General features: G+C 32.7%; 1 protein-coding gene and 1 long non-coding RNA gene across 33 annotated transcripts in view; one reads left to right on the top strand and one right to left on the bottom strand.

Moving 5' to 3' along the window:
• Positions 1-14,385, top strand: part of LOC125812213 (uncharacterized) — a 99,506-nt gene extending 85,121 nt beyond the window's left edge. Inside the window, exon 2 of the long non-coding RNA XR_007441987.1 lies at positions 14,310-14,385. This is a non-coding gene — a long non-coding RNA (uncharacterized LOC125812213). The remainder of the gene's footprint in view (positions 1-14,309) is intronic.
• Positions 1-23,245, bottom strand: part of LOC125812177 (cullin-1) — a 124,715-nt gene extending 101,470 nt beyond the window's left edge. For 14 of the 32 annotated variants that reach the window (XR_007441977.1, XR_007441978.1, XR_007441981.1 and 11 more), the window contains exons 1-17: positions 23,150-23,245; positions 20,917-21,116; positions 20,734-20,833; positions 19,834-20,019; positions 19,321-19,368; positions 19,037-19,240; positions 18,836-18,913; positions 18,589-18,678; positions 18,431-18,511; positions 18,287-18,349; positions 14,646-14,681; positions 14,486-14,572; positions 14,234-14,383; positions 14,071-14,126; positions 13,861-13,981; positions 13,627-13,788; positions 13,315-13,458 (exon numbers count right to left, since the gene is read on the bottom strand). Coding sequence is in view for 22 of the 32 variants with exons in the window: in XM_049491674.1 (XP_049347631.1) it covers positions 13,315-13,458; positions 13,627-13,788; positions 13,861-13,981; positions 14,071-14,126; positions 14,234-14,383; positions 14,486-14,572; positions 14,646-14,681; positions 18,287-18,349; positions 18,431-18,511; positions 18,589-18,678; positions 18,836-18,913; positions 19,037-19,240; positions 19,321-19,368; positions 19,834-20,019; positions 20,734-20,833; positions 20,917-21,050 (1,740 nt within the window). In the remaining 10 variants the exon portion in view is untranslated. Of the gene's footprint in view, positions 1-12,134; positions 12,630-12,723; positions 12,892-12,985; positions 13,205-13,314; positions 13,459-13,626; positions 13,789-13,860; positions 13,982-14,070; positions 14,127-14,233; positions 14,384-14,485; positions 14,573-14,645; positions 14,682-18,286; positions 18,350-18,430; positions 18,512-18,588; positions 18,679-18,835; positions 18,914-19,036; positions 19,241-19,320; positions 19,369-19,833; positions 20,020-20,733; positions 20,834-20,916; positions 21,117-23,149 lie in introns of those variants that run through there. The other 18 variants (XR_007441982.1, XR_007441980.1, XR_007441979.1 and 15 more) reach the window with 10 other exon arrangements.
• Positions 23,246-25,056: the final 1,811 nt, after the last annotated feature.

Raw genomic sequence — 25,056 nt, 5'->3', positions numbered from 1 at the left:
TAGATCTAACAATCATCGACCCAAACTAATTAATTTGGTAAAGGAGTTCAAACCTCCAGTAAACTTATCTTCTATGTGCATATATAATTATAGTTCCTCTGTTTGTGTCACCGATCTTAAACATATGGAATAAGCAACCTTGATTTTTGTCGCTATTAAGATTTGAACGGTAGTTTCCAAGGTTTACAACAATGCCCTTCGGCTCGGATAATTATGTATCTATGTAGGCTTTGAAGGGAGGGATAAGAGAGTGAGTTGTGTTAGCAACAAAATTTGGGGTTGTTTTAGCATCAGATGATAAGAGATGAGCATAGAGGAAATAGAGAAGTGCACGATGATCTAGTCTATGTAAGAGCAGTGTGTGAGGCTAGCTTAAAGCGACTTGATGTTGACTGTATAGACTTTTACTATCGAGATGTCTTTTCACTCTTAAAGTTTAATTTGATTCACAGATTCTTCAAATAGCATATTGTAGCAGCTAACGTCATCCTGCATACTTAGTATAAGTTATTCGGTAAAATAACAATAAAATTTATAATTATACCAGATTGTGTTTGCAGTGTACTTAATATAGCCTTCACTCTATAGTTTGCAAAACTCTTATCACCTCATTTGAATTTACATGAGAGTATTATCAATTCCTCGCACGGTCATATTATAGACAAACATAAAGCAGGAGCACTCTAATGATTACAGGACCCATTTGTTTCAGGGCTTTCAAGATTAACTTCAAATCATCGATCTGTTATTAAAAAGTCTGTATTGGAAGTTCTGTTCAACATCTTGTCTGCACCCATCTCTAATAGGAGATTTACATGATGTATCAGAACGTTAAGTGATGTATTCAAAATCGAGATGTGTGTATCGAGACAATTGATGCTTGTGTCACTTTCAGAACTGGGAATTCCTTAGGACCAGAAGGCCTTAGTGTTTAAATTGGTTCTTTGGGTGGTAGGATAATATCCACTTAGACATCCGGAAGAATTTACCATATACAGAAATAAGATATATTGAAACTTCATATGTGTTTTGTAGGTTATCTTTCTTGCAGTATACAGAGCAATATTCGTATTAACTCATGTAGTATTTTCTCACAATAGTCAAATCATGCCTTTTTTTTCCCCTCCATGCCTTCATGTAGTTCAAATTAACACCATATTGATTTCTAATGTCACGTTGTATATCGGCTGGAGTATATATTGTCTGGTATGAGTATGTGGAATCATAAAATTACACTTACATAGCTCTTTGTACTAAATTGTTAATCCCCAATTTGCTAAAACTAGCAAGGTAGCAGGCAATTGTAAACCACTTTCAATTTGCTAAAACTAGCAAAGTAGCAGGCAATTAAAGAGGTGTCATCAATTTTTTTTTAAAAATGTATGCTAGCAGCTCTTATTCATATGACCGTGAACAAGAGCTTTGTCATCAACATTTCAAGATAGCAATTTCGTATAATCAGGAAGTGAATAGTCTTATCCAAATGACATCTAATAGATATACATGATATAAGTTTTAACAGACAACAAATGTTACACAAAACGGAAAAAAAATATCCAAACATAAGATTCAACTATGTTTTAGAAGAAGAAGTCAGATATAAAATTTAAGAAATAAACTTGAAAAGCTAAGTTGCTTGTGGAATATTTCGGCATGTTTGCCTATTGTTGATCTTGTTGTCCACACAACCCACATGTAATTCTTGATTTCTTTCGCCTTGATTCACCACTATTTTTGTGTCGTATCTTTTGTGGCCTGCCAGGTTTGATTTTTCCTTTGGGTGGTAGCACAATATCCGCTATGACATCGAGAGGAATTTCCCATATACTCTCATAGTCTCATCAGGAATAGGATACACTAGAACTTCATAGGTGTTCAGTAAGTTATTTTTCTTGTAGTATATTGAGCAATATTCATATTCATTCATGTAGTATTTTCTCACAATAGCCAAGGCATGCTTACACGGCATAACATCCATTTGAAATCGCCTACACGTGCATATCCTTTCACGCATATTCACCACATGTCGTTTTCCGCCATCATAAACTGTATACAAATATTATGTTGATGGAGTTACCTACAATTTAAAAATAATTATCAGAGGTAGAACAATCAACGTTTATACAATGTATTAAAAATGATATATCACGAACAAATCACATACTGTCATCCTCCAACAAACTTTGAAGTAGCATGCCGTTGTGTAAAAAACCTTGATCCATTTCCACATGTGTGAACATTGCAAAATTTTCTTACCTTAAATATACTTGAGTTATTAAGGCTGGAAGACTTAAAATACCATGAGCACTGATCATCAACACATACAAGATAATACCTGCAAAATTGAATGGTATCATATCGTAATTGTAACATATTACGACTAAGACATAAGGAAGATGCTTAAGTAGATTATAAATGTTTTAACTTGAGAAGTTCTATTTGCAAGTTATTTTTCAGTACAATATGGTGTCACCTATAAAGGATGAGTTTCTCCAACTCAAATTTCTATATGTATTATGCTGGTATATCTGGTTATTAGATATATGAAAAAGAAACTAAACTTGAGTTTGGTAAAATTGAAAAAAACATGTTAGTTCCAATGAAAGTATGATTTTCTGGTTTTGTTAACATTAAACTACTATTAAGAAATTTTAGTTTGCAACGAGAGACAGTACATTGGTGCTTTTCATTTATCACATACTTGTACCTGACCAAATGTTAATTACCTTTTATAGTAGGTGAGGAAAGTTAAGTACAGAACAATACCTTATCAAACACATTAATGCAAGCACATATTATGAATAAGACACAAGGAATATGCTTGGAGGTAAACGCTGGACAAATCGATCAATACGCAGTCAACATTTCGATACCATAGTAAACTGATATAGTTGTAGTATATAATACTTGGTATATAGCATATTTCTTATCTAGGATTTGGACGATCTTGGTTTTATCAGTTTGGTATTTTTACTGATGTGCATTGGTTATTTTTATACAGAGTATTTGAAACATAGCGAAAGAAGATTTTTCATCTGAATTGAAACTTTGTTATACCAAGTATTTATACTCGAATATACTTTATACCAAGTATAATATACTAATAGTTTAAGATACAAAGAATTATATACTAAATGTTAAAGATACCAAGTATTATCTACTTAATGTTTAAGATATCAAGTACTCTATACTAAAACTTTAAGCTACCAAGTATTATATACTAAAATTTTAAGTATGGTGACAACAAACACAATAACAAGTAATAATAGGAATTTGACACCAACTTATAAAAACAATTGTTTCCATTAGTTGAAGATCATATATTACCTCGTCGAACGCTTAACTTCGAACTGCAAATGTTTAAGATACCAAGTATTATATACTAGAATATGCTTTACACCAAGTATTATATACTAAATGTTAAGATATCAAGTATTATATACTAAGTGTTTAAGATACCAAGTACTCTATACCAAAAAGTTTAAGCTACCAAATATTATATACTAAAGTTTAAGTACGGTGACAACAAACACAATAACAAGTAATAATATGAATTTGACACCAACTTATAAAAACACTTGTTACCATTAGTTGAAGTTCATATATTACCTTGTCGAACTTGAACGCTTAACTTTGAACTGAAAATTCTCCTCGATGGCAATGTGATTTACAACATCTTGGAGTATCTCCTTTTTCATATACAACTGACCTTCTCTAATGTATTTATGAAATTTGTTGTCAATTATACCATCCTCGTCAATTTCTATTTCATCAAGGGAGTAGTTTCCATGTACTGGCATAAGTGATTGAGTGAGTTCAACACGTTGTACCAATTGCATATCTTGGCTAGAATTTGAAGTTGAATTATTAGGAATCGAATTTGACAAAATTTCGTCACAATTTCTCCTTCAATGTTATACATAGAGGAAAAATCAGTGAAGCAACTTTTTCAATCCAAGTACCATCTCAAACTCCTATCGTTCTATATCTTCATTGGAGTATAATTCTGCTTCACGGAATATTTAATTTCAATTGTATCCATAGAAGCATAAATACCAAGTATCTTCGTTACTTCATCAAGAAAGGTATCCAAATTCGAACTCTCTTTTAGTGTCAAGCCATCAACTATGAAATGGTTGAAATTGTGTTCATTATCCCATCCACCGCTGTGTTGAACCAAAATTACAATTTCTTCTTCCATGACAGAAATTTATATTGGTTAATATGAGTATTTTTCAGTTTGAGAAAGAAAAACAAACTCTTAGTAAATAATCGTTCGCTTTATATGTAGAAGGAAGAGATCATCGATGTATTAGAATTGTTATAGATAAAAGGTAGTTATTGTTAGCATAAATAAAGGAACTGCAGAGTTTGTGGTACCTTGAATCTCTACTTTATCTTACTCATGATTTATTCAGAATGTAAAAAGGCTATAGAAGTAAATATTAAATATGTCATAATTGCTATTCACTGAATATTGCCATATATATGTAATTATTTATAAAAAAAGTGTCTACTTATGTTTTTTTCCCAAAAAAGAACAAAATAATAGGACAAAAAAATTGGGTTGGGCCAATTGGGACTAAACTTAAAAGGGTTAGGGTGAAATTGGGCCTAAATTTAAAGGGGTTGAAAGGAAATTTGGCCTAAACTAAAGGGGGGATATGGATTGTAATTCATTTTGGGAGAATAAGTATTTGCTGAATTAGTTTGGATTGGGCTATGAAATTGTTATTATTTTATATTGTATAAATTATAGGAACCACATATTATAAGTACTAAATAACATCCTATCCTTTCTAGTTTTCTATTTACCAAAAATCCCTTAAAAATGATGTTTGCGGGATACATAGCGTTGTGCACGGGATACATTAGGTTTGATACATTCCACATAGCGGGATACATAGCGTTGTGCACGGGATACATAGCGTTTGATACATTCCACATAGAGGGATACATAGCGTTGTGCACGGAATACATGCGGGATACATAGGTAAATAAGGGATTTTTGAAAATTTTGAAATAAGTAGGGATAAATGAATATTAAGGTAAGTAAAGGAGTGTAGTTAAGTAATTTGTCCTTTTATATTTTGTAGCCTATTAATGTAGTTTCTCCTTATAATTTTAAGGAAAAAATATCCAACTACGCAACTTTTTTACCATATTCTCTAAAATTTCGTATCATTTTGAAAAAATTACAAAATGTCCTATTTTCCTCACCATCTCTCTTATTCTCGGATGCATCACTCTTCACATGTAACTTCCCCAATTTAATGCCTAAAATCATGGCATGTATCAACAATTTCCTCCAAGTCACCATTTTTGAATTACAACCGTATTATTTCGATTTTTTTCCCATTAGTCTCAAGTTCTTTAAAAAGTAAAAGGATTTCTTCATCACCTTTGTTTGCTTTCAGTTGATCAGATTTTGACTCTTTTTTTAATTTTCTGTTCTTCATCCTAAAGTTCTGATACATATGAATTCTGCTCCATAGTTTAGTATTGACCTTCAAAAAAATGGGGGGGGGGGGGGGAATCGATGGTTTTACTATACGTCTTCTCTACCCAAGATTCAAATTTTTAATGTAACTGGTTGATGTGTGTTTACTTATGTATCATGTTTATGTTTCAACTATTAGATACATTACAACTTTGTTTGTGTATAATGTATTTGACACAAATGTTATTGTTGATACATAACCTCAATTATTTCAAACTTAAATCAGTATGAATCTTGTTTATAGTTATGTATTTGATACATAACTATGCAAGCTTTCATTATATTTTAATACATGATACATACAATATTCATTGTTATGTATCAAATACATAACTAAACACACTGAATACAAAGCTAACACAATACATATGGTTATGCATTAGAATTTATTTATCAGATTTATATAGGTGTGCTTAGTCATGTATTAGAATTATCTTCTACGATGTATCTAATGTCTATTTTTTTCCTCAATTCATTAATTTTGCCTGATACATACAACACCTATTGTTATGTATCGAATACATAACTGAACACCCTAGTACAAAGCTAACACAATACATATGGTTATTTATCAGAATTCAATATCAACTTTGTATTAAGTGTCTTTAGGTGTGTTTGGTCATGCATTAAAATTATCTTTTATGATGTATCTAATGTCTAGTTTTTTCCTCAATTCAGTTGCAATGCTAATTTTAGATTCACAAATGAAATATTTTTCCAACAACGATTCTATCGCTTTTGTATCATTTATACCTTACTTCAAATTTTTTCAGATTCCTGAATATCTTAGCAAAATTGATATATATTTCACGATGTATCTTCTTCAAATTTGTGAAAATTTTGAATCAAAGTTGAAAGGATGTTGGACTATCTGCTTGAACAATTTTGAATTGTTGAAGTTGATACACATTATGAGGGATTGATTAGCAGTGATTGCGTGTTTTATGGAATTGTAAATTGATTGATCCCTTTTTAGCGTAACAGACAGAAGCTTTATATATCAAGTGCTTTGTATTCGGACTATCACGATCCGAGCCTACACCCTAGACATAACCGACACTCGAGAACCATTGATTGGTCCCCAAATGAACCCTTGTCTTGGCGGACTACAAGCAGAAAACTAACTCAAGCAATAATAGACTTAAAATTGAATTAAATCTGTTAAACTCAAATACTCAACTCAAAAAGTCTGAACAATACTCAATAGAAATACTTATAGTTTGTAAAACAACTCAAAGAAAGTAACAACTGAAAAACTTCCCAACTCTATCTATCTATGAAGCCTCTAGTATTATAGAAGGATATCAGGATAAGACCCACGGCATCTGAAAAATACTAACTGTAAGGTAAAGATGAAGTCCTCCGAAATACAAGAAGGCTCACCAAAGCTAACTGGAATGTCAAATGATCTCAACGAAGCACTTGTTCATAATCTTGTCAGCTTGTATATGTATCATTATAAGATGCAGGTCGAATGACGTCAGTACATTGAATGTACAACCGTGTAAGGGGAAACTGAAACATAGCTAACTAAACTGATAATATGGGAAGACAAACTCACCTCAACTCAACTCCAATATGAAAGCAATAACAAAAGATAAAGTGTTTAAAGTTTCATAATAAACAGATACTAACTCAAGAATGTAAGAGATATATTAGAAGATTCATTGACTAATCAATTGACTGGAGATGCATTTATGATACACACGAGGTCTCAAGACTTTAGCAGAATTTGAGTTACTTCATATTGTTTTTTATTCTCATGTTCACAAAACAGATGTTCTTTAATTATCAATAAAGTTTATTTGTATCAATACATATTTTAATTATTGAATGTTATGAGCACTCCTTACTTATTCAGCTATTTGTTTTTTTCTTTATAATTATGTTGAGTAGACATGATGTTAGCCTTCTCACATAGATAATTTTCTCCTTGTCTTAGTGATAAGTAGAGATAAGATTGAATTTTAAGTAAAATTATCAAATAAATAATCTGAAAGCAATCAACTTAAATTTGAATGTCGCATAAATAATGACATAAGGTCATCAAGGTGAAAAATGATAAGGTTGATCAATGAACTCAAACTTTGAATAAATGGTGTCTAAATATCATATTTACAACATTATTTAAAAATACAAAGATATACGGCATATGGTAAATAAGAAAATGTTGTAGCATGCTTTTCATATCATGTGTGCTAACATCGACCAATTGGATTTAACGTAAGCCCATTCTAATTGTATTGTTGTATGAGACCCAAAAGTAATGGCTCAAAATATGTGCCCTTAGTGACTTTAATTAGATACTTGATGTTTACTATCTTAATATGTTTTTAAAAGCTTATGAATACATATTCGATTTAGAGGAGTATATCTAGAAAAACAATTAAACCATCATGAGAAGAGGAAGTTCATTAATGAAATTTCATTGATTTGTGCTCATCGTTGCACCAGATATAACCTATGAGTTATAATTTTGAATACAAGAAATAATGATATATGAGATCTTGAGAATATATCAAATGTAATTTATATGACATGAGGTACTGCATACTATCTACTTGCATATTTAAACTCGAAGAGAGGTTATATATTCCTAACATATATATCACTTAGCTCTCACAATTTGTTGGTCTCATAGTCTAATTTCCCTATATGAATAATTGTGGAGATTAGAATATGTTCTCAGACTGAAAAGACATTCTCATTATTTGTGAGTGGGAGATGTAGGAAAATTGAATATACCCATGAGGGGTACTTTTATGTCTCATTAGGATTATTAAGTTGACCTTATTATTTTCCTATATAAGTACACATAAGATGTATTATTAAAAACACACACAAAATGAAACATTAAGCGCATAATTAAGAAGGGAGAGGAGTCGAAATCAATAGACATTAATGAATCATCATTGATAGACTTTGCATATGACACAATCAATTTGACTTAAGATTTTCGGTTCCATTCCGATCCGGTAGTATTCAAAACGGAATGGGATACAGTGAATTGGTACTCGGAATGGAATGGTATCATGATTTGATACCGGTATACTGATACTGGTTCATCTCGATTTCGATATGATCTGGTCTCGATAAATTATTTTTAATTAATTAAAAATAGGCCTGCATCAAGTTATTTAAATTACAAGTTATAAGTATAACTTATAACATATAACTTATAAACTTGAAAACTTAAGCTCAAAAACTTTTAAATTTTTTTTATTAAACTTAACTTACGAACTTATTTAAGTAAAAATTAAAAAAAAATATCTTTAAAATAAACTTAAGTAAAATTACCTTATAAGTTTCAAAACTATTAAACTTAGAAAAATTTAAAAAACATTCATATTTTCGTAATTCAAAATAACTCAAATAAATTATTATTTTTTAAAATAGCTATATGTGTCGTCCTGTTTATCCCATCCCGTTCCATTCCGGTCTGTTCCGGTTCTATCCTGATATATAGTGGGATGGAACGGAACCGAGCCTCCATTCCGGTAATTTCGGTCCGGCTCATTCTGGTACCGATCAACGACCTGGTCAAACCATCCCATTCTGATCCAGTACCGGTTCGTTTCGGTCTGATGGTCCCGTTCCGATGTGGTGCCCAGTCTTATTAAGATCCAACACTAATAGAAGTTGCTTACTTTCCTAATAGCGAAGCGAAGGAACTGAAAGTCACTTAACTGTAAAGAGAGGGTAGGATTTTTTTTCGTAATAATAGTGGACCGATCTCATGAAATCTATGCAGGTCGTCGAAATCAAACAAAGATCAAATGACCATTTGATTCACTAAGGGGCATAAAGGCGCCCTCACACAACGTCATTTTTTGACCTAGCAGCAGACGGACTAGCATGTTTGAATTCAGACCACACCAAATAGTTTGCTTGAGCTGCTCTCAGGCACGCAGATCGAAGATCTCACTTGTCCTAGACAAGTGTGTAGAGATCTTCGTGGGATGTGGAGGGAGTTTCAATCAAACTTTTTTAGGATTATTTATCGCCCCACACGTGGATATCTTTTTATTGATAGATCAGAGGATCCTCCCTAGAACAAATTCTTAAAAATTAGGTTACTAGCAATGACAATAGAAACTAAGATTCATTTACAATTGATGCAACAATTATGTCAACAATAATGCAAACATAAACATCTTAAACATAGCAGCAATAAGATTCAGACAACCTTTTAAGAATTTTGGTTATCAAATCAATGTTATATAACAAGGGAAGGTGATATTATGACATAAATCCTGTTTGTAAGTAAATGATTGGTAAAATACATACCCAGATACTTATAGGAAGATCTCACATTTTTGTTATTCATGTCATGCATATCTTTAGAATAAATTAGAAACTCATGTTGGTAACATGTTATAAAATCAAAGCAAAATAAGACAAATACTACTATAAGAGAGCAATAGAAATAGGGAGAAGAAAGAAGAGCTTTCATATACTTCCAATTGTATCTATCAATTTTCATACACAATGTAAGTTATTTACAAGTCTCAAGTAACTTGGAAAGTCAAGTTTATTAGTGCAAATGAACATTGACATCCACCAAATACAAGTGCATATGGACATTAATATCCATCATCTTAATATTTCATAACATGCACTCTCTTTGTTTCAAATTAAGTGACCTTTTAATCTTGTGATAAAAAATTAAAGATCTCTCAAATGTATCAAAATACTTTTTAATTTTGTGGACTTAAACATGTTAGGTGGAAAGTTGAAATAAAAATTGTTAAAAAAGGAAAATTTCAATCTTTTTTAAATGGACTAAAAAGGAAAGTAGATCAAACAAATTGATATGGAAGAATTGTATTATATAGGGAAGAACTTTCATTTATTTATCTTCTTAATCCAAGCTTCACATATTATGACAGGAGACACCATACCTTCACAGTTCATATACTAATCATTATTGCTCTACCCTTCAAATGTTGAATTGCCATTCAAGAAAAAATGACATGTTTGAAGAAATTTGTTTAGCTAAACATGTGTTTGTACTAATAGTTAAATTTGTAAAATTGGGGATCAAGAACAAGTGAATTAATATCGATCTCACCCTTCTATTTTTTTTTTTGGGGTGGGGGTGGAGGGGGAGACTAAGTCGACGAAACAATAATGAAGAAACATTTTTTGACTATGCCCATAAGAACTAGAATATGAAATTGATATAATAACAAAAGCAAGAAAATAACAAGATTCAGGATCTTTTCCATATTCTCAAAACTAAGAAATGAAATTGTATTTTATTAGTGAAGATGAGATGTCTTCTTCTCTCATGTAAATGCTTACTTAAAGGGTAAATAAGTTACGGATACTAGGGCATAAAGGCTATTATGCCACCTAAAAGGCCTCTATCATCATCTTTCACAAGCCTAAAATTTGGCTCTAGGCTCAAGGATGATTGGTGTCAAGAGACCATAACAAACTTATCCAGGTTATGTAAACAATGATATTTCTCATAATTTCTAATACTAGCTAGTTTTGCAATTTTAAATAGCATATTTTAGTAACTTTAAGGGTCAATTTGGAAAGCCACCTGGTAATTGGAATTGGTGTAATTACCAGCCTAGTAATTACACAGTCTAGTAATTACGCTGACCTGTTTGGTTGTCTCAGTGTAATTACACATGTCATGTTTGAATGTCAAAGTGTAATTACACATGTTCTGTTTGGATGCACAATTGGAATCATAAAATTATATTAAAATTTAAAAATAAAAATTAATTATTTAAAATTTATACTAGACAACTAAGAAATTTTATAAATGATATTAAATTAAATATTTAAGGTATATATTATTTTTTGAAAATATATTAGTTAATAAACATATGTTCTTAACTAATATTATGAAAAAATAATTGATTTATATTTTTTCAAATTAATTTATTGTAATTGAATTGATCATAAAAACTAAAAGTATGAAGTTTCTAGAACATTATAAATGCATGTTTGATAAAAAGATTAATATATAAATAAAATGTCATAAATCATTAAAATGTTTGACAAGAAGATAATTTATCAAATCTAATTAAAAAAAGTGAATTCAATATTACTAATACAAATGAAACTGAAAATATAACATAAGTTATAAATTCAATTTTCTTAACATAATACTCTTATCGCAAATTTCAACATAGCATACATAAATATGATTTATGTTTATTTTTTTAAAAAAAGAAAACGTAAGTCTATAACCATACTTAACAATAAACTCTATTTTAATTTAAAAATTAGAATACTAATAAAATTACACCATGTAACTACCAACAATTCACATCCTCTCCCTGTGAATTGGAGAGTGTAATTACCCCCCGGCCAATTACACAAATTACCTGCTGACCAAGTAATTACGTGTCCAACCAAACAGGACATACATTGTAATTACACCCAATTACACCAAATCCAATTACCAAGGTGGCTTTCCAAACAGGCCCTAAGAGTGTTACTATATCGAGCTGGTATCTTCGAATCTACAAAGCTATATAATCTAGATTCTGGCCTGAATGCCATCCCCAAGCTACCAGTTTTCCACGTCCACAAAGTTTGAAAGAAAGCATAAGGACCAGTCATGAAGGTCCGAATCCAATAAACTTGCACAAGATTGAAAGAAAGCGCCCCATAAGGACCACCAAGGTCAAAATCACAATCTATAAAGAACCAAGAAAGTCGGGTTGCAGAGAATGTACTATAAGTTGCTGTTGACTAGAATATTACATTTACTCAAACTCGAACAGGTAGCCGACAAAACACATAATAGAGCAAGCTAAAGGGCCATATAGGATTGGAAGAAGTTAAGGCAATCTCATCTCAAGTATCTGAGACGCAATTCTACTTTTTCCTGAGATCTTAACCATTTGTACAAAATGTTTCAAGCTCCTGGTGCAAGGCAATCAAAGGTCCAGGGAGGTAGGAGTTAAAGAAATCTGTCCTCATCTTGTGGGGCATGTTTCTCCTCCTACGTCGATTGCAGAAGTTCATATAAACATCACTCATTCACTATGATCTGCACAAATCATGCCAAGTACTTGAACAGGTTTGGATTATCTTTGTCCCTCTCTAGGTAATCTCTAGTTATCAAATCTTCTATTCTCTTCTTGATAGCTTTGACATCAGGCTATGGAGTATTCAAAACAAAGTAATTAGCTCAGTTGAGCTTGAATAAATAACATTAAAATTGAGAAGTAGAAGTTCATCACAAAGGATACCACCTTAAACATGCGTCCCAACTGCTCAACGCACTCCATGACTAGTTGCTGGTAGCCCAATACTTTACGGCTCTTCATAATACGCACAATTGAAGCATCTATAGCATACCGCCTATCCTTGTCAACGTCTTCAATTACCTTTTTCTTCTCATCAACAGGAGGGAGAGGTATCTGCATACCCATTACAGCAATATCCTCAAGGGGTCAGTAATGTAGTGCAACAATTCATAGTACAAAGGCTAACCGTACTCATCATTAATTGTACCTTGATCCTCCTCATTTTGTCAGTGAACTTTGAGTTGAACTCAAAGACATCAGTCGGAGAAACTGTTTTGGTGCTTGGCTCCTTGTTGAGAATCTTGTACTTCGCACATGAAAGGGAATGAAGAAGCCGAACAACATCATCATCTGATAGGTTTAATTGCGTCATGATTTCCTGATAACTCAATCTATCTGAAGCATTAAAGAGCAACAGAGCAGAAGCCTACGAAAAGGAAGAAGTCTCAATCTCGTTTTCTCATTAATAACGTAATAGAAATATTTCAAATTAACTAAGCCTATCCGATTTCAAAAAGTAAGACAACAGCAATCAACCTGATAAGTAGTGACAACGAGCTCAATAGTTTTTGGCTCAAATTTTCCATTTATGTTGCAAGTTCCCAAAGAGTATATCCACGTAAGTTTCCTGTGCTTTGTTTTTGTTTGATAGAACTCCTTGAATACTTCAACGCACCTAACCTGACAATGCACGGCATAAAATGAATCAATGACAGGACGTTTGAGAAGAAAAATGATTCAACATGCATCATTCTTTGTCTAAAGAGAAGAACTTCAGCAAGAGGAATAAGGGTCAAACAAAGATAAAATCAACTGCATAATGCCAATTAACATATTGATATGATATACCATTTCAGCTGGGAGGTTGAGATCAAAAGACTTGTAGCTAGGCCAGAAGCCAGTAGTCAAGACAGTCACTGTCAAGTCAATTCCTGGATTTGCTATTGGATTATTGCTCAAATACTCCTCAAAGCTGGCTTGATTTTCCCTTGCCAATGTCAAATCTGTGACCTATAGAAAGAGAAGTAGAATGTCACCAGAGAACATAGCCTCAAATTCAGTATAATGCTCTGGATAGCTTACCATTCCCTCCATCTTTGATGTGAACTGCCCCCCGCACTGCTGCTTCAACTTTGTTAGGATACTTCTCTCATGTTCATCATTGGCACTCTTATCAAATAACAACCGCCGGGCTAGCTTTTTCCTGAAAAAAAAAAAAAGGAAGTCATAAACTTGTAACAGAGAAGAAGATACTATTCAAGTAGTTGAGATGCACAGTAGAGGTAACTCTACCTATAGAATTCTGCAAACAAGTCCTTATCACTAATATAAGCTAGCAGCTTTACCACCTGCAAGTGAGATCTATTATCAGCTTTCTCCTGCTCCAGTAGTACGAAGAAAAAGTAAATGCTCTAGAGGAAAAGAAGGGAAGGGGATCTATAGAGCAAGAGCTCACCTTTTCCAACGTCTCTTCAATGGCTTCATCACTCAATTTCTCACTCCCGCCTTTTTTGAGAATGTTGTCACAGAAGGTGGCAAGAAGTTCAGCGCTTGAGCTACCAGCAACACCCTTGTTGCAGAAAAGTTCGAAAGCCTCTTTAAGTGCCTAGAAAATGACAAAGGGGATAAATATTAGCAATTTACTTCTACCCTAATGCACAGAGTAGAACAATTAAATTAGACAACTATCCTTCGTTCCAACACATACCTTGTGAAAAAGTGTGTGGTTTTGGAAACAGTTATTCACATACGCCAAATATTTATCATGAAGCTCAATCACTTTCCGAACAAAAACCTGAAAATTCAGAAGTAAGTTCATCACTGAAAACATATTCAAGGGTCAGATAACAGATTTACTAAGGGATTACCTGTTCCTGCAAACCAACCACATCTCTCTTCTCTGCCTGTTGAAGAACACTAGTTGATCAGAAAGAATGCAAGACATTGAGCAATTATATTAAATGCATTCACAGAGAAATACGAGTCTCATCTTTTAGAGAATCATCCCTAAAAAGATGAGATGAATTAATTTTGACATTGTTCTAACCAGCAGAAGTGGAGAATTTAAGATACATAAAAGAAGGAAATGCGACAAAAAGCACGTCTTGGTTCCCTAAGCAACTGCTCATGCTCTTTCTTTAAGATAAGTACAGAATTCGGTGAGGGGTTCTGCTTTAAAGAAACTTTTACCATCTCTTTGAAGTAACATTCCCAACCACCAAATTATCAATGAACATGTACTGAAGAACAAATAAAGTAAATGAAACAAAACAATCACTGAGATGAAGTCAAACTTTGTGACTTCATGCTTTTGATACAAAAGAGAAGATATGATAACAAGAAATCTCTGAACAAAACTCATTAAAAGCACAAACTGGAAATCAAAACAAGCAGAATAGCAATATGCTACGAACAAGGGTTGTGATAGAGTGGTCAGCACTCATTATTCATATTTTTGAATCAACTCATGTAATGTGATTTTGATAAGTTGCGACTTGTGATTAGAAACTTCAATATGCACCAGCTATTGTTCCATCAATCTAAGTTCAACTTATGCTTCGATTTTTAACTTCTATCTGCAAATTTGATTGAGCTTCAAGTCTTGTTGTGTACTTCATGTCTGAGTGGCTATGTGTCTTCCATACTATCTTTTTGTTTCTTTGAAATTAAAATCATGTGCAACTTTTGTTCTCTATTCATTCTTAATATTGTAGCTTGGCATACAGTTATGGAAAACCTCATTACAGTTGACAGAGGTTCTTAATTATGTTTTCTACACAAAAGAAAAAAAGAGGTATACTCCAGCTTAATATTGATATGGCCAGATGATAGGATTACAGGGGAAGAGGGAGAATTAATGTCTTTACTTTTAAGCTAGTGAAGGATAACAATCTACATGTTTTGCATTCTTTATTTTTGGTAATTAAAGAAATGTTACCAAGTGAGAAGTTAAGCGGCTTTCACACAGCTACTAAGGTTGAAGCATGGTTGACGTTGAATCTAAAGGGTTTATGCTCTTACTTCTTGTCCCCTTATTTCAAACTCAAAGAAAGCCTTGATCGATATGAGAAAGATGTTCTCGTATAAAAATTGAAATAAGAATCTTGGAGTTAGACAAATGGTCCCAACCCTAGATAAGCACCAGAGCTACGTAAACTGTTTTGCAAGCAAACAAATCTTCAAAAATTGCATCACTTCCTTGTTAGTTATCATTGTTTGTTGCCCTTACAACAACATCAAGTATCATAGTTATTTCACCTTGGATGTATCTGCTTTGAAGTAATTTTTGTTTAAGCCTAGAGTCTATCAGAAACTATCTCTCTATCTTTACAAGGTAAGGATAAGATCTACGTACATCGTATCCATTCCAAACTTCACTAGACATGAGTGTGCTCATTAGAAGTGCACCAGATGTGCTAATAAAATGTTTCAATGCACCAAATTTTTGCATTGATTATAAGCGCATATGCTCAATTTACATTAGAATTCTCAAAATTGATGCACTAGGTATTCTCAATAAAATATGCACCAGATTCTACTATTACAAGGGACCAAATTTTTAATATAAAATCTGCACTTCAATTATTAGAGCTAAAGCACCATATTTTTGAAAAAAGAAGCTGTCTATACAATTACATACACTAAAGATTACAGATCAACCTATGGCAACTGACTTGCACCATGATTCAAAAGATCAAGTCGCATTTAGATATCAAATCTAGAGTAGAGTCATACAAGATAATATACCAACACACATTCTCTCTACTTTTGGCATTAACCAATTTGCTCTTCCTTTTTTTCACCTTTTTGTTTTCTTTTTCAAGCTCATTTCTAATCTAGAGATATCGACTCTGTCTCAATCTTCCTTTTCAACTAATGCTATCGCATAATGCTACTGTCCAATTTAAAATACTTTCAATATACTTTCAGCTAAACTTAGTTTCTTTACTAATTTCGAAATCAAAAGCATTGATCGTGAATCAATTTTGTCACCTTCAAATAGGGCTTTGATTAGATCTTCTGTATGTGTCTTCAAATACAATCAATTTTTTACACAACAATGAAAGACCTCCAAAATTGCTTTCTATTAGAAATCACTTATCATCTTTGAATTGGAGTAGCAATTAGGGATTCAGAGATGAACTAAAAAGAGAAAAACTTCATCTTTCTTGACATTTTGCAGTAAAAAATAGTAGCTCTGTGTTAGATGAGAAGAGGGAAGTTCCCTTTAATGGGTGAGGAGCAAAAAAAATAAAATCCACAAGCTCTTCTGAAACAGATTGGAAAAATGTAGAGAAAGAAGGGGAAAGGGAAAACTTTTGAGTGTTTTAATTTTTGCACGTGGGGTCAGTGTTAAAGTTAACAGATTTTTTTTGATGTATCTGTTACTTTTAGGTCAAAGGATCAAATTGATCCTCTTTTATAATATATTAAGGACCATATGGATCATGTGGAATATATTAAGGATCAACTTAAAACAACCCTTATACATCAAGGACCATTTTGATCATTTACTCAGAGAGGTTTTGGAGGGAAAGAAATGGATTTTGTGATTATTTTTTTTAATTTTTAAATAGGGATATAAAATATTTATAGAAAGTGGTTAGTTTGTATTTTCTAAAATTTTGGTGGTAGGGACTATTTTGTAGTTTTTAAGACTTGGGTGCTAGAGTAGATAGCTTTTAAACTTAAAGTATTGATGTTGTGGATGTGAGGAAGTCAATTAACTTTAAGTATTTAATTATATTTTTAAGTAGATCAATTTACTATTTATTTATAATTTAGTAACTTTATTATTCTAGAATGGGGTTTATGTTTCATGGTTTCATAAGGATTAGGTTAACCTATAGTTATTAGTTTGGTACAGGATTTAGGTCTCCTACTTACATAAGAATTAAACTTCCTATTGATGTAATAAGACTCCTATTTAAAGGGGCTTTTGATGAATAAAACAGTAAGTCATACGTCTGCAAAGAGCAAGAGATCAGAGTTCTCTCTTCCATTGAACTCAAAGGTTTCAGTCTCCCTTTGAAGAGCTGAAGAGATCGGGGTTCTCTCTTTTTAATGAACTCTAAGGTTCAGCCTCCCTTTAACGAGCTGAATTTATACAATTGGCTCTTTTTCTCGAATTTTACTCTTAGCAACTCCTATTTTCGAAGCAAGATGTTGTCTAATTAGACCACGAATTACAAATGTCTGGAAAAGTTCTATTGCTATTTCACGAGGCAATCCACATCGATGTAATGAAAGTGAAGGACCCACAACAATGGCAGATCGCCCTATGAATCGATCCTTCTCTAAAGATTCATAACAATTGATGACAAAATGGTGTGTTAATATATGAAATTAAGTTGATCAGACACTTGAGCACAAGTAACTTTGCATATTAAAATAGCAAAAACTTCTAGTTTGATGGTTCCAAGTCAACTCAAAGTGTATAAGCGCCAAATAAGGAAGAACCAAATTTCTCAAGACCAAAGAATTTGAGAAAGGGATAGATTATACAAACCTTTTTATTGCTAGCAGCATCTTCAGCCTGTTTTACCAAAGCTGTACCTTCAGCAGTAACATGCTGCATTCAGATTAAAAAGAAGGATACATGAAGTAACTTATAGGCATACAATCAAGAATATGAGGTCATGAGATCACAAACCTGCTTAAAAATATTGGCCACAGGGTCTAAGCCTCGAGGGATCTTAGAAAAGAGCCTATACATCCTTGATAAATCTTCAACCTAATAAAATAATCATGATTGTGTCAATTACTGCAAAAAAAATTCAGAAACATGGTCATTAAGATGCTGCTAACTACCTTATCATCTCTTAGTAACGCATGGCATCCAGAGTAATCCTTCTCAAGAAGTTGAGTGGCATACACAGACAACAACTCATGTTGCACTTTCTGCAGAAAGGTGAGAGTAGTAAAGTTGCAGCTAATTTAAAGTTGATAGGCTAGATCCAGAAAAAAGAAGATGTGAACAATAAAAACTGATAGCAACATCCTCCATTTTGAAGGCTAAAGTTCCAGTAAAGAATAAAGATTAAGAGCTGGAAAGAACCTCAAGCAACTTTGTCTCGCTGCTTGAATGGAGATAATGAGAAACCCTATCCTTCTCCCGTTTCAAGCACTCCTCGGCCTAAAGGAACATTGACATGATTATGTAGGTTAACATATGGACTTTAACCAGAAAAAGGACAGACAGAAGAAGCAACAGGGTAAGAATGGCAGAATTAAGGGGTTGCATAAGCAGTATACTAACTTTCAGCATATAATCTGGACAGGAATCTTCGAGGATCCAGTTAGAAGCTTTGCGAGAATAATAAGCCGCTGTATCCTTGAGCATTGCAGCTTCAAAATCGTTCTCATAATAATCCATTGATCCCATTCCAATTTCAACAAATATATCTAGCACATTCTTTAGTAGGGCTCTGTCAATTTGCTCTCCCTCACGCTCTTGATCAATCTGGTTAGAGGAATGTCGTTGCTCAATTAAAAGGAAAAAAGAAATGGTAGTGAGAACTCAAAGCAAGACAAAAGGGATACCAGAGATATAACAGCATCCCTGACTTTTCCATTCAACTCTTGGTAGACCTGAAATAGAAAACAGTTGCCCGTAAGATATTACCTTTGTCCCAATTTATGTGATACTCTTTCTTTTTTAGTTAGTCCCCAAAAAAGGGACATCTTTCCATATTAGTAACAATTTAACTTCGAACTTCTTGTTTTACTTAAGTTTCTATAGCTTACTTTATACCACAAGTTTCAAAATTCTTTCTTTTTCTCTTAAACTCCGGTCAATCACCTTCACATAATTGGGATGGAGGGACCAAATGATAACATCTTTTCGTAAAAGGATGTGGCAGCAGTTGACTAGTATACTGTCTAACTGAAAACCAAATTCTAAAAGAGGCAAAACCGAGAAAATAAAATTAAAAAAATAAATATAGAAGCGATCAGCTGAACTCAGTGCTTTAACCAAGGGATCAGGTGGAGATGTTTTAATAGATGACCATAGAAACAAAGTTTTGATGAAAAGAGAAGGAGAACCATAATTACCTGATCACGGAAGCAAGTTAATCCAACTTCATTAAGCCCCGGCAGAGATCTCCGGGCAATGAAATAGCGGTCAAGATAATGGAAGAATCTCGACAACCACCTGACCATGACCTTATGATTTGACCACCTTTTTACCAGCTCTCGCAACATGAACTCGTCATGTTTTTCTCTCAAAGAAGGCAATACCTATTTTGAAATTGAATTGCCGTGTGAAATTTAGAGAAGGTAGAATTATTTGGAGAAACAAAAATTGGGTAAACAAACTTTAAGCTAAATTTGAGTTTACATCATTTTAAACTCCTAAGAAAAATTGCATGCCTAAAATAACATACAAAAAATCCATGTAATTTAGCTGTGTTTTGAAACTTCTATCCACTTTTCCCCTTATCCTTCTCTTAATATTCTATGGGATGAAGAAGCAGCCTTTCTAAATTTGAATCTTATAATAGTGGGAATAAAACTAAAAGATATAGTCTCTTGGGAAAGCAATGCCTGAATTACATTCAGATCCCCAAAAAATGTTGATACTTGCACATGGATCCTTATTAAATAAAATCATTGAGGGCACAAAATAGAATCACAGAGGGCACCAAGGAAACTACCCATACTAAGCCCTCTTTGTTACATGGCTAAAATTGAAAAATAAAAGAGTAACAAAGGGCTTACCAGACTAATGATTTCCCTTTTCTTTATTAAAGAAATCATTTTTCTAAGTTCCAAACATTCCAGAATGATACAAAGAGAGCAGACAATCAAGAATGGTACATGCATGGATATAACAAACATCAAAGAAAAATTAAGAATAATACTTCTTCAATTCTTATTTTTCTTGTTTTATTGTAGTACCTTGTTTAATTTCAACTAAAGTGAAATGTGAATGTAAACTGCAGTTACCCTTACCGTTGTTGTGATATATTCTTCAAAAGCTTCACGATATTTGTCATACAGCTGTTGAGAATAATCATGTGGGGGCTTTTGAGTACACATGTTGTAAATTGTCCTGTTAGTAGACTTAAGGAAACGAAAGGTGAATCAAATCCAAGTTATCTACATGCCTAACAGTGAGGGAGTCTAAAAGGATACGTATACAGCATCATATAGTCCTCTGAGCTGAACTGAGGCTCAGGCAGCCCTTCTAGAATGTTCTTCAGCTTTGTAATGCCCCTTTGCATGAAGTCCCATCCATGTTCCAGATCGATTGTGCTACGTTGGTTCATTGTGATTTCAATATCTTCACAATTTAACAGAATGCAACCCTACACAAATTCCAAACACCTGTGGTCCTGTTCCCAAACTAAATAACATCACCAACTAAACTCAACAAAAGCTAGTAAGAAAATTAAGCAACTTTTAAGCCAGCCAGAAAATCAAATCACATTAATGCTTGACTTTACTGTTAAGAATAAACAAACAAATGACAGAAAGAATGCTCTTATTAATTACCAAAATCTGATGTTGGACAGGCAACAAACTTGGGTTTATCCTTGAAATATGGACCAGAATACTTGGGTTTCAAGGCTTCAAAGTGAGGGGCTGTTAAGGAGCGATTCATACTAAGAATCGCGCAAGTACCTTGAGCCATTTCTGGGTCTCACTATAGAAAGGGTAGTAGAATATGACTAAAAATCAAGAACAGGAAACAGGATTACAAATTGGAGGCTTAAATTCAAGTAATACAAAGAGGAGAGAAGATAAAGGAGAACAAGAATAAAATCCGATAATAAAGGAACGAATCAAAGTTCACTAACTGGAAATATTCCAAATTACCGCAGTTATAGGTGCCCAATTGGAAAAGTTAGTGGGTTTTTTTATTGGTTCAGTGTGATCTTGGTCTTCTAAAGATTCTTTACCATTCTGAATTAGATATTTAGTTGGGTGTATAGGACTTTCAGTATAATGAATTATCAAGGACAAATGAACCATTTATGTAACTAAACAAGTCCAAACTCCAAAATTTTAGAAGTGCTAAGATAAGCGTAAAGTAAAAGTAAATGTCACAAAAAAATAAGCCTTCGAGAGAGCTTCACAAGAGCAGTGCTATCAAAGGCGAAATGCACAAAAAAGCTCTAAGGTCCGTGAGGGCTTTAAGCGCAAATAAAGTGTGGGCTTTAATGAAAAAAGGCGCAAAGGGAGAAAAGAATACAAATATATATGTTTAGCCCAAGACTAATAATTATAAACATGAATGACAAAAATATGACCAAAGAAATTGAAAAAAAAATTATGATAAAGTGAAATATCAATTATTTAGAGTCACTTCTTCATACGAGGCTCATTGGCAAGGAAACATTTGCCTTAGAACCTTGATGACGACATTGAAGCGCACATAAAGTGACGCGAAGTGCTCAACACGTTTTGAGCCTTGCTTCAGGGCTTAAGCGCGCTTAAAGCGCGCCTTTGATAACACTGCACAAGAGTACAATAATGTGCAGTAGAGACTACCAACATTGAGCCAAAATAAAAACCCGAGTAATTACCTCATCCGCTATTGATATTTACTTGCCAACAAATCATCCAAGCTCATGATTCATAACAAAACAACTCACAAGTATAACACAATATTCATGTGAGCTTACTTTTTATTCATGCTTATTGCTCGGTGATAAGGAATTCTACTCTAAGTTCTATTTAGATAAACTAGAGTTACCAAATTTGCACACTTGTCCCTAAAAGCCATGAGCTTAAAATCTTTTCAGGGTTCTATCAATAAATAAATAAGTAAATTAAACTGAGAATACCAAAAGAAAATACACATCGAAGACACTGAAAAGCTAAGTTGCTCGGATCCTTCAAAAATACACAATTTTTGGAGGATCAGACATGCACCCGTACATTTTTGTCGATATTTTTGAAGAGTCCGAGCAACATAGCTGAAAAGTCTAAATTTTCAGGCAGTTAACGAAATAAAACAAAGTTCTGGAATCAGTTGTTCGAATTGAATTTCTAGTTTAAATGAATGCCGTCAGTTGTACAACAAAGAATGAACCAAAAATTAAACTCAAACCGCAGTAATGAACACTAAACCTCCACTACACCTAACTTCAAAAGGACAAAACAATCATGCTCAGAATCAATTACAGAGAAATAAAAAACAACATAAAACTAGTCCATCAATCACAGCTCTGAAGATCGCAAAATCAACCACAATAAAACAGCACAATTTCTATAACCACTGGAAACAAAATCAACAACAGGATCAATCCGAAGCAAACGAAGAAACAATTAGACCAAAACCACCACATCAACTATGCATCATAGGTATACATGTGAACTGTTTACATCGAATCGGAGCTCATAATTTAACCGGAAAACGTACCTATGATGTCACCTGAGAGCGAGGGAATATCCGAAATGGTGATCGAGAATCTAGACCCGATGAGGGCACAAGACGGAGCTAGGAACCATTGATGAGAAGAAGAATACTCGGTGAGATGTGAATCACTATTTTCCCTTTTATGTGTTTTTTCTTGTTTCCTTGGAAACCCCTCACACTTCTAACAATTTTCATTTTTACCGTGTTAATTTCTTGATATTTTATTGTGGGTTATTGTATCTATTATTTTTGGGTTTTATGCATTTTTGAGTAGTCTTTTCTTTTTTCTTTTTTCGTTTTTTCTTTTTTTGAGAATGTTGTTTATGTTTTTCAATTTTTCATATTTGATTGGTAAAAATATTTGAAAGAATTTCTAGGAAAATGAGTTCTCTAATGAATGTAGAAAAACGAGTTACATAAATGACATTTCAATTTTATTATCTCCTCTTACCAATCCAAGCATCCCACTACTTGACCATCCCACTCCTGAACCACTATTCTTATCATATCTCGCCTCAATAGTGTTTTGCTAGATAATATATAAATTCTTTTGGAATAATAATTTCTTTCTTACTTACCAAACACTAGAAATAAGTAAGAAACTTACTTGTTTTTTCAAGAAAATATATTCTAGAAAATCATTTTTCATGGAAAATATTTTCCTTCGTACCAAGTACACCCTTTAGTGAATAAAGCACGGTGAGTGCATATTCATTCATATATAGCCAAACCTTTTTATAAAGGTCATTCGTTATAACATTTTTCACTTACTTACCAAACACTAGAAATAAGTAAGAAACTCACTTATTTTTCAAGAAATATATGCTAGAAAATCATTTTTCATGGAAAATATTTTCCTTCATACCGAGTACACCCTTTAGTGAATGCATATTCATTCATATATAGCCAAACCTTTTTATAAAGGTCATTCGTTATAACATTTTTCACTATAACGACATGATTTTCTCTAGAATCGATTTTCCATATTATATTTTATTACTTTTTATTTTTATATAACAACATTCTACCTATAACAAAAATGTCATTCATTATAGTAGAACCTTTTGTTAATAAAATTACTCATATATTATAGTTATACTCAAATATTATCTAATAATATTTTTATAAGAAATATACTAGGTATAAAATAAAATATTTCAAAAAATAATCACCATGTAATCATCATCAAATTAGGCACATAGTAAATTTTAAGTAAAAATATCTAAAAGTAACAAAATAAATATGTATTAAATGGTGTACATCAAAATAGGCTTTAGATAAATGGTAATGCTCTTTAATTTGACTTTAGCTATCATTTATGCCCTTTAACTTTAAGTGCACATAATTAGACATTAAATGTGTATAAAGTTGAACAACTAAATGCATGTGTTCTACATGGTATTATACGTGGCAATTCACGACCTACGTGATGTCCTTCGTGTATTGTGTCACATAAGACACATGTGTCTGCTTGTTTAATTTTATACAAATTTAAGTGCTTATTTGTGTATACCCAAAGTTGAATAGCATAGACATCAGTTAAGGCCAAGTTAAAGAACATGTTTATGTATTATGTCATCAAAATGTAATCATAACTTTAAAAAAAACCCGTTGATGTTTGTCTTTTTTACACTTAATACTTTTTCTATAGTTGAAACTTATCCTGATAAAAAGATTATATTAATTGTACAGGTCATTGAAGTGGAAGAACAAAAGATAATAGATGTAGAAGACAAATACGAAAGTTTTGATGAACAACCTCGAATTACTACTACTTTGGGTGATATAAAGGATCAATTAGTAAACTCTTAGACAGTCTTTAAGGAAAATGTACTTTTTTCCTAAATGTTTGAACAAGTTTGCCAATTCAATTCAAGTGGTATATATATTGTCACTAAAAGATTGAAATT

The sequence above is a fragment of the Solanum verrucosum genome, unplaced genomic scaffold (genome assembly GCF_900185275.1).
Source record: "Solanum verrucosum unplaced genomic scaffold, falcon-dt-bn FXZP01000115.1, whole genome shotgun sequence".
In the NCBI taxonomy this organism is placed as follows: domain Eukaryota; kingdom Viridiplantae; phylum Streptophyta; class Magnoliopsida; order Solanales; family Solanaceae; genus Solanum; species Solanum verrucosum.
The sequence above is the reverse complement of the archived record's forward strand: the minus strand, read 5'-3'. Positions and strand labels throughout refer to the sequence as shown.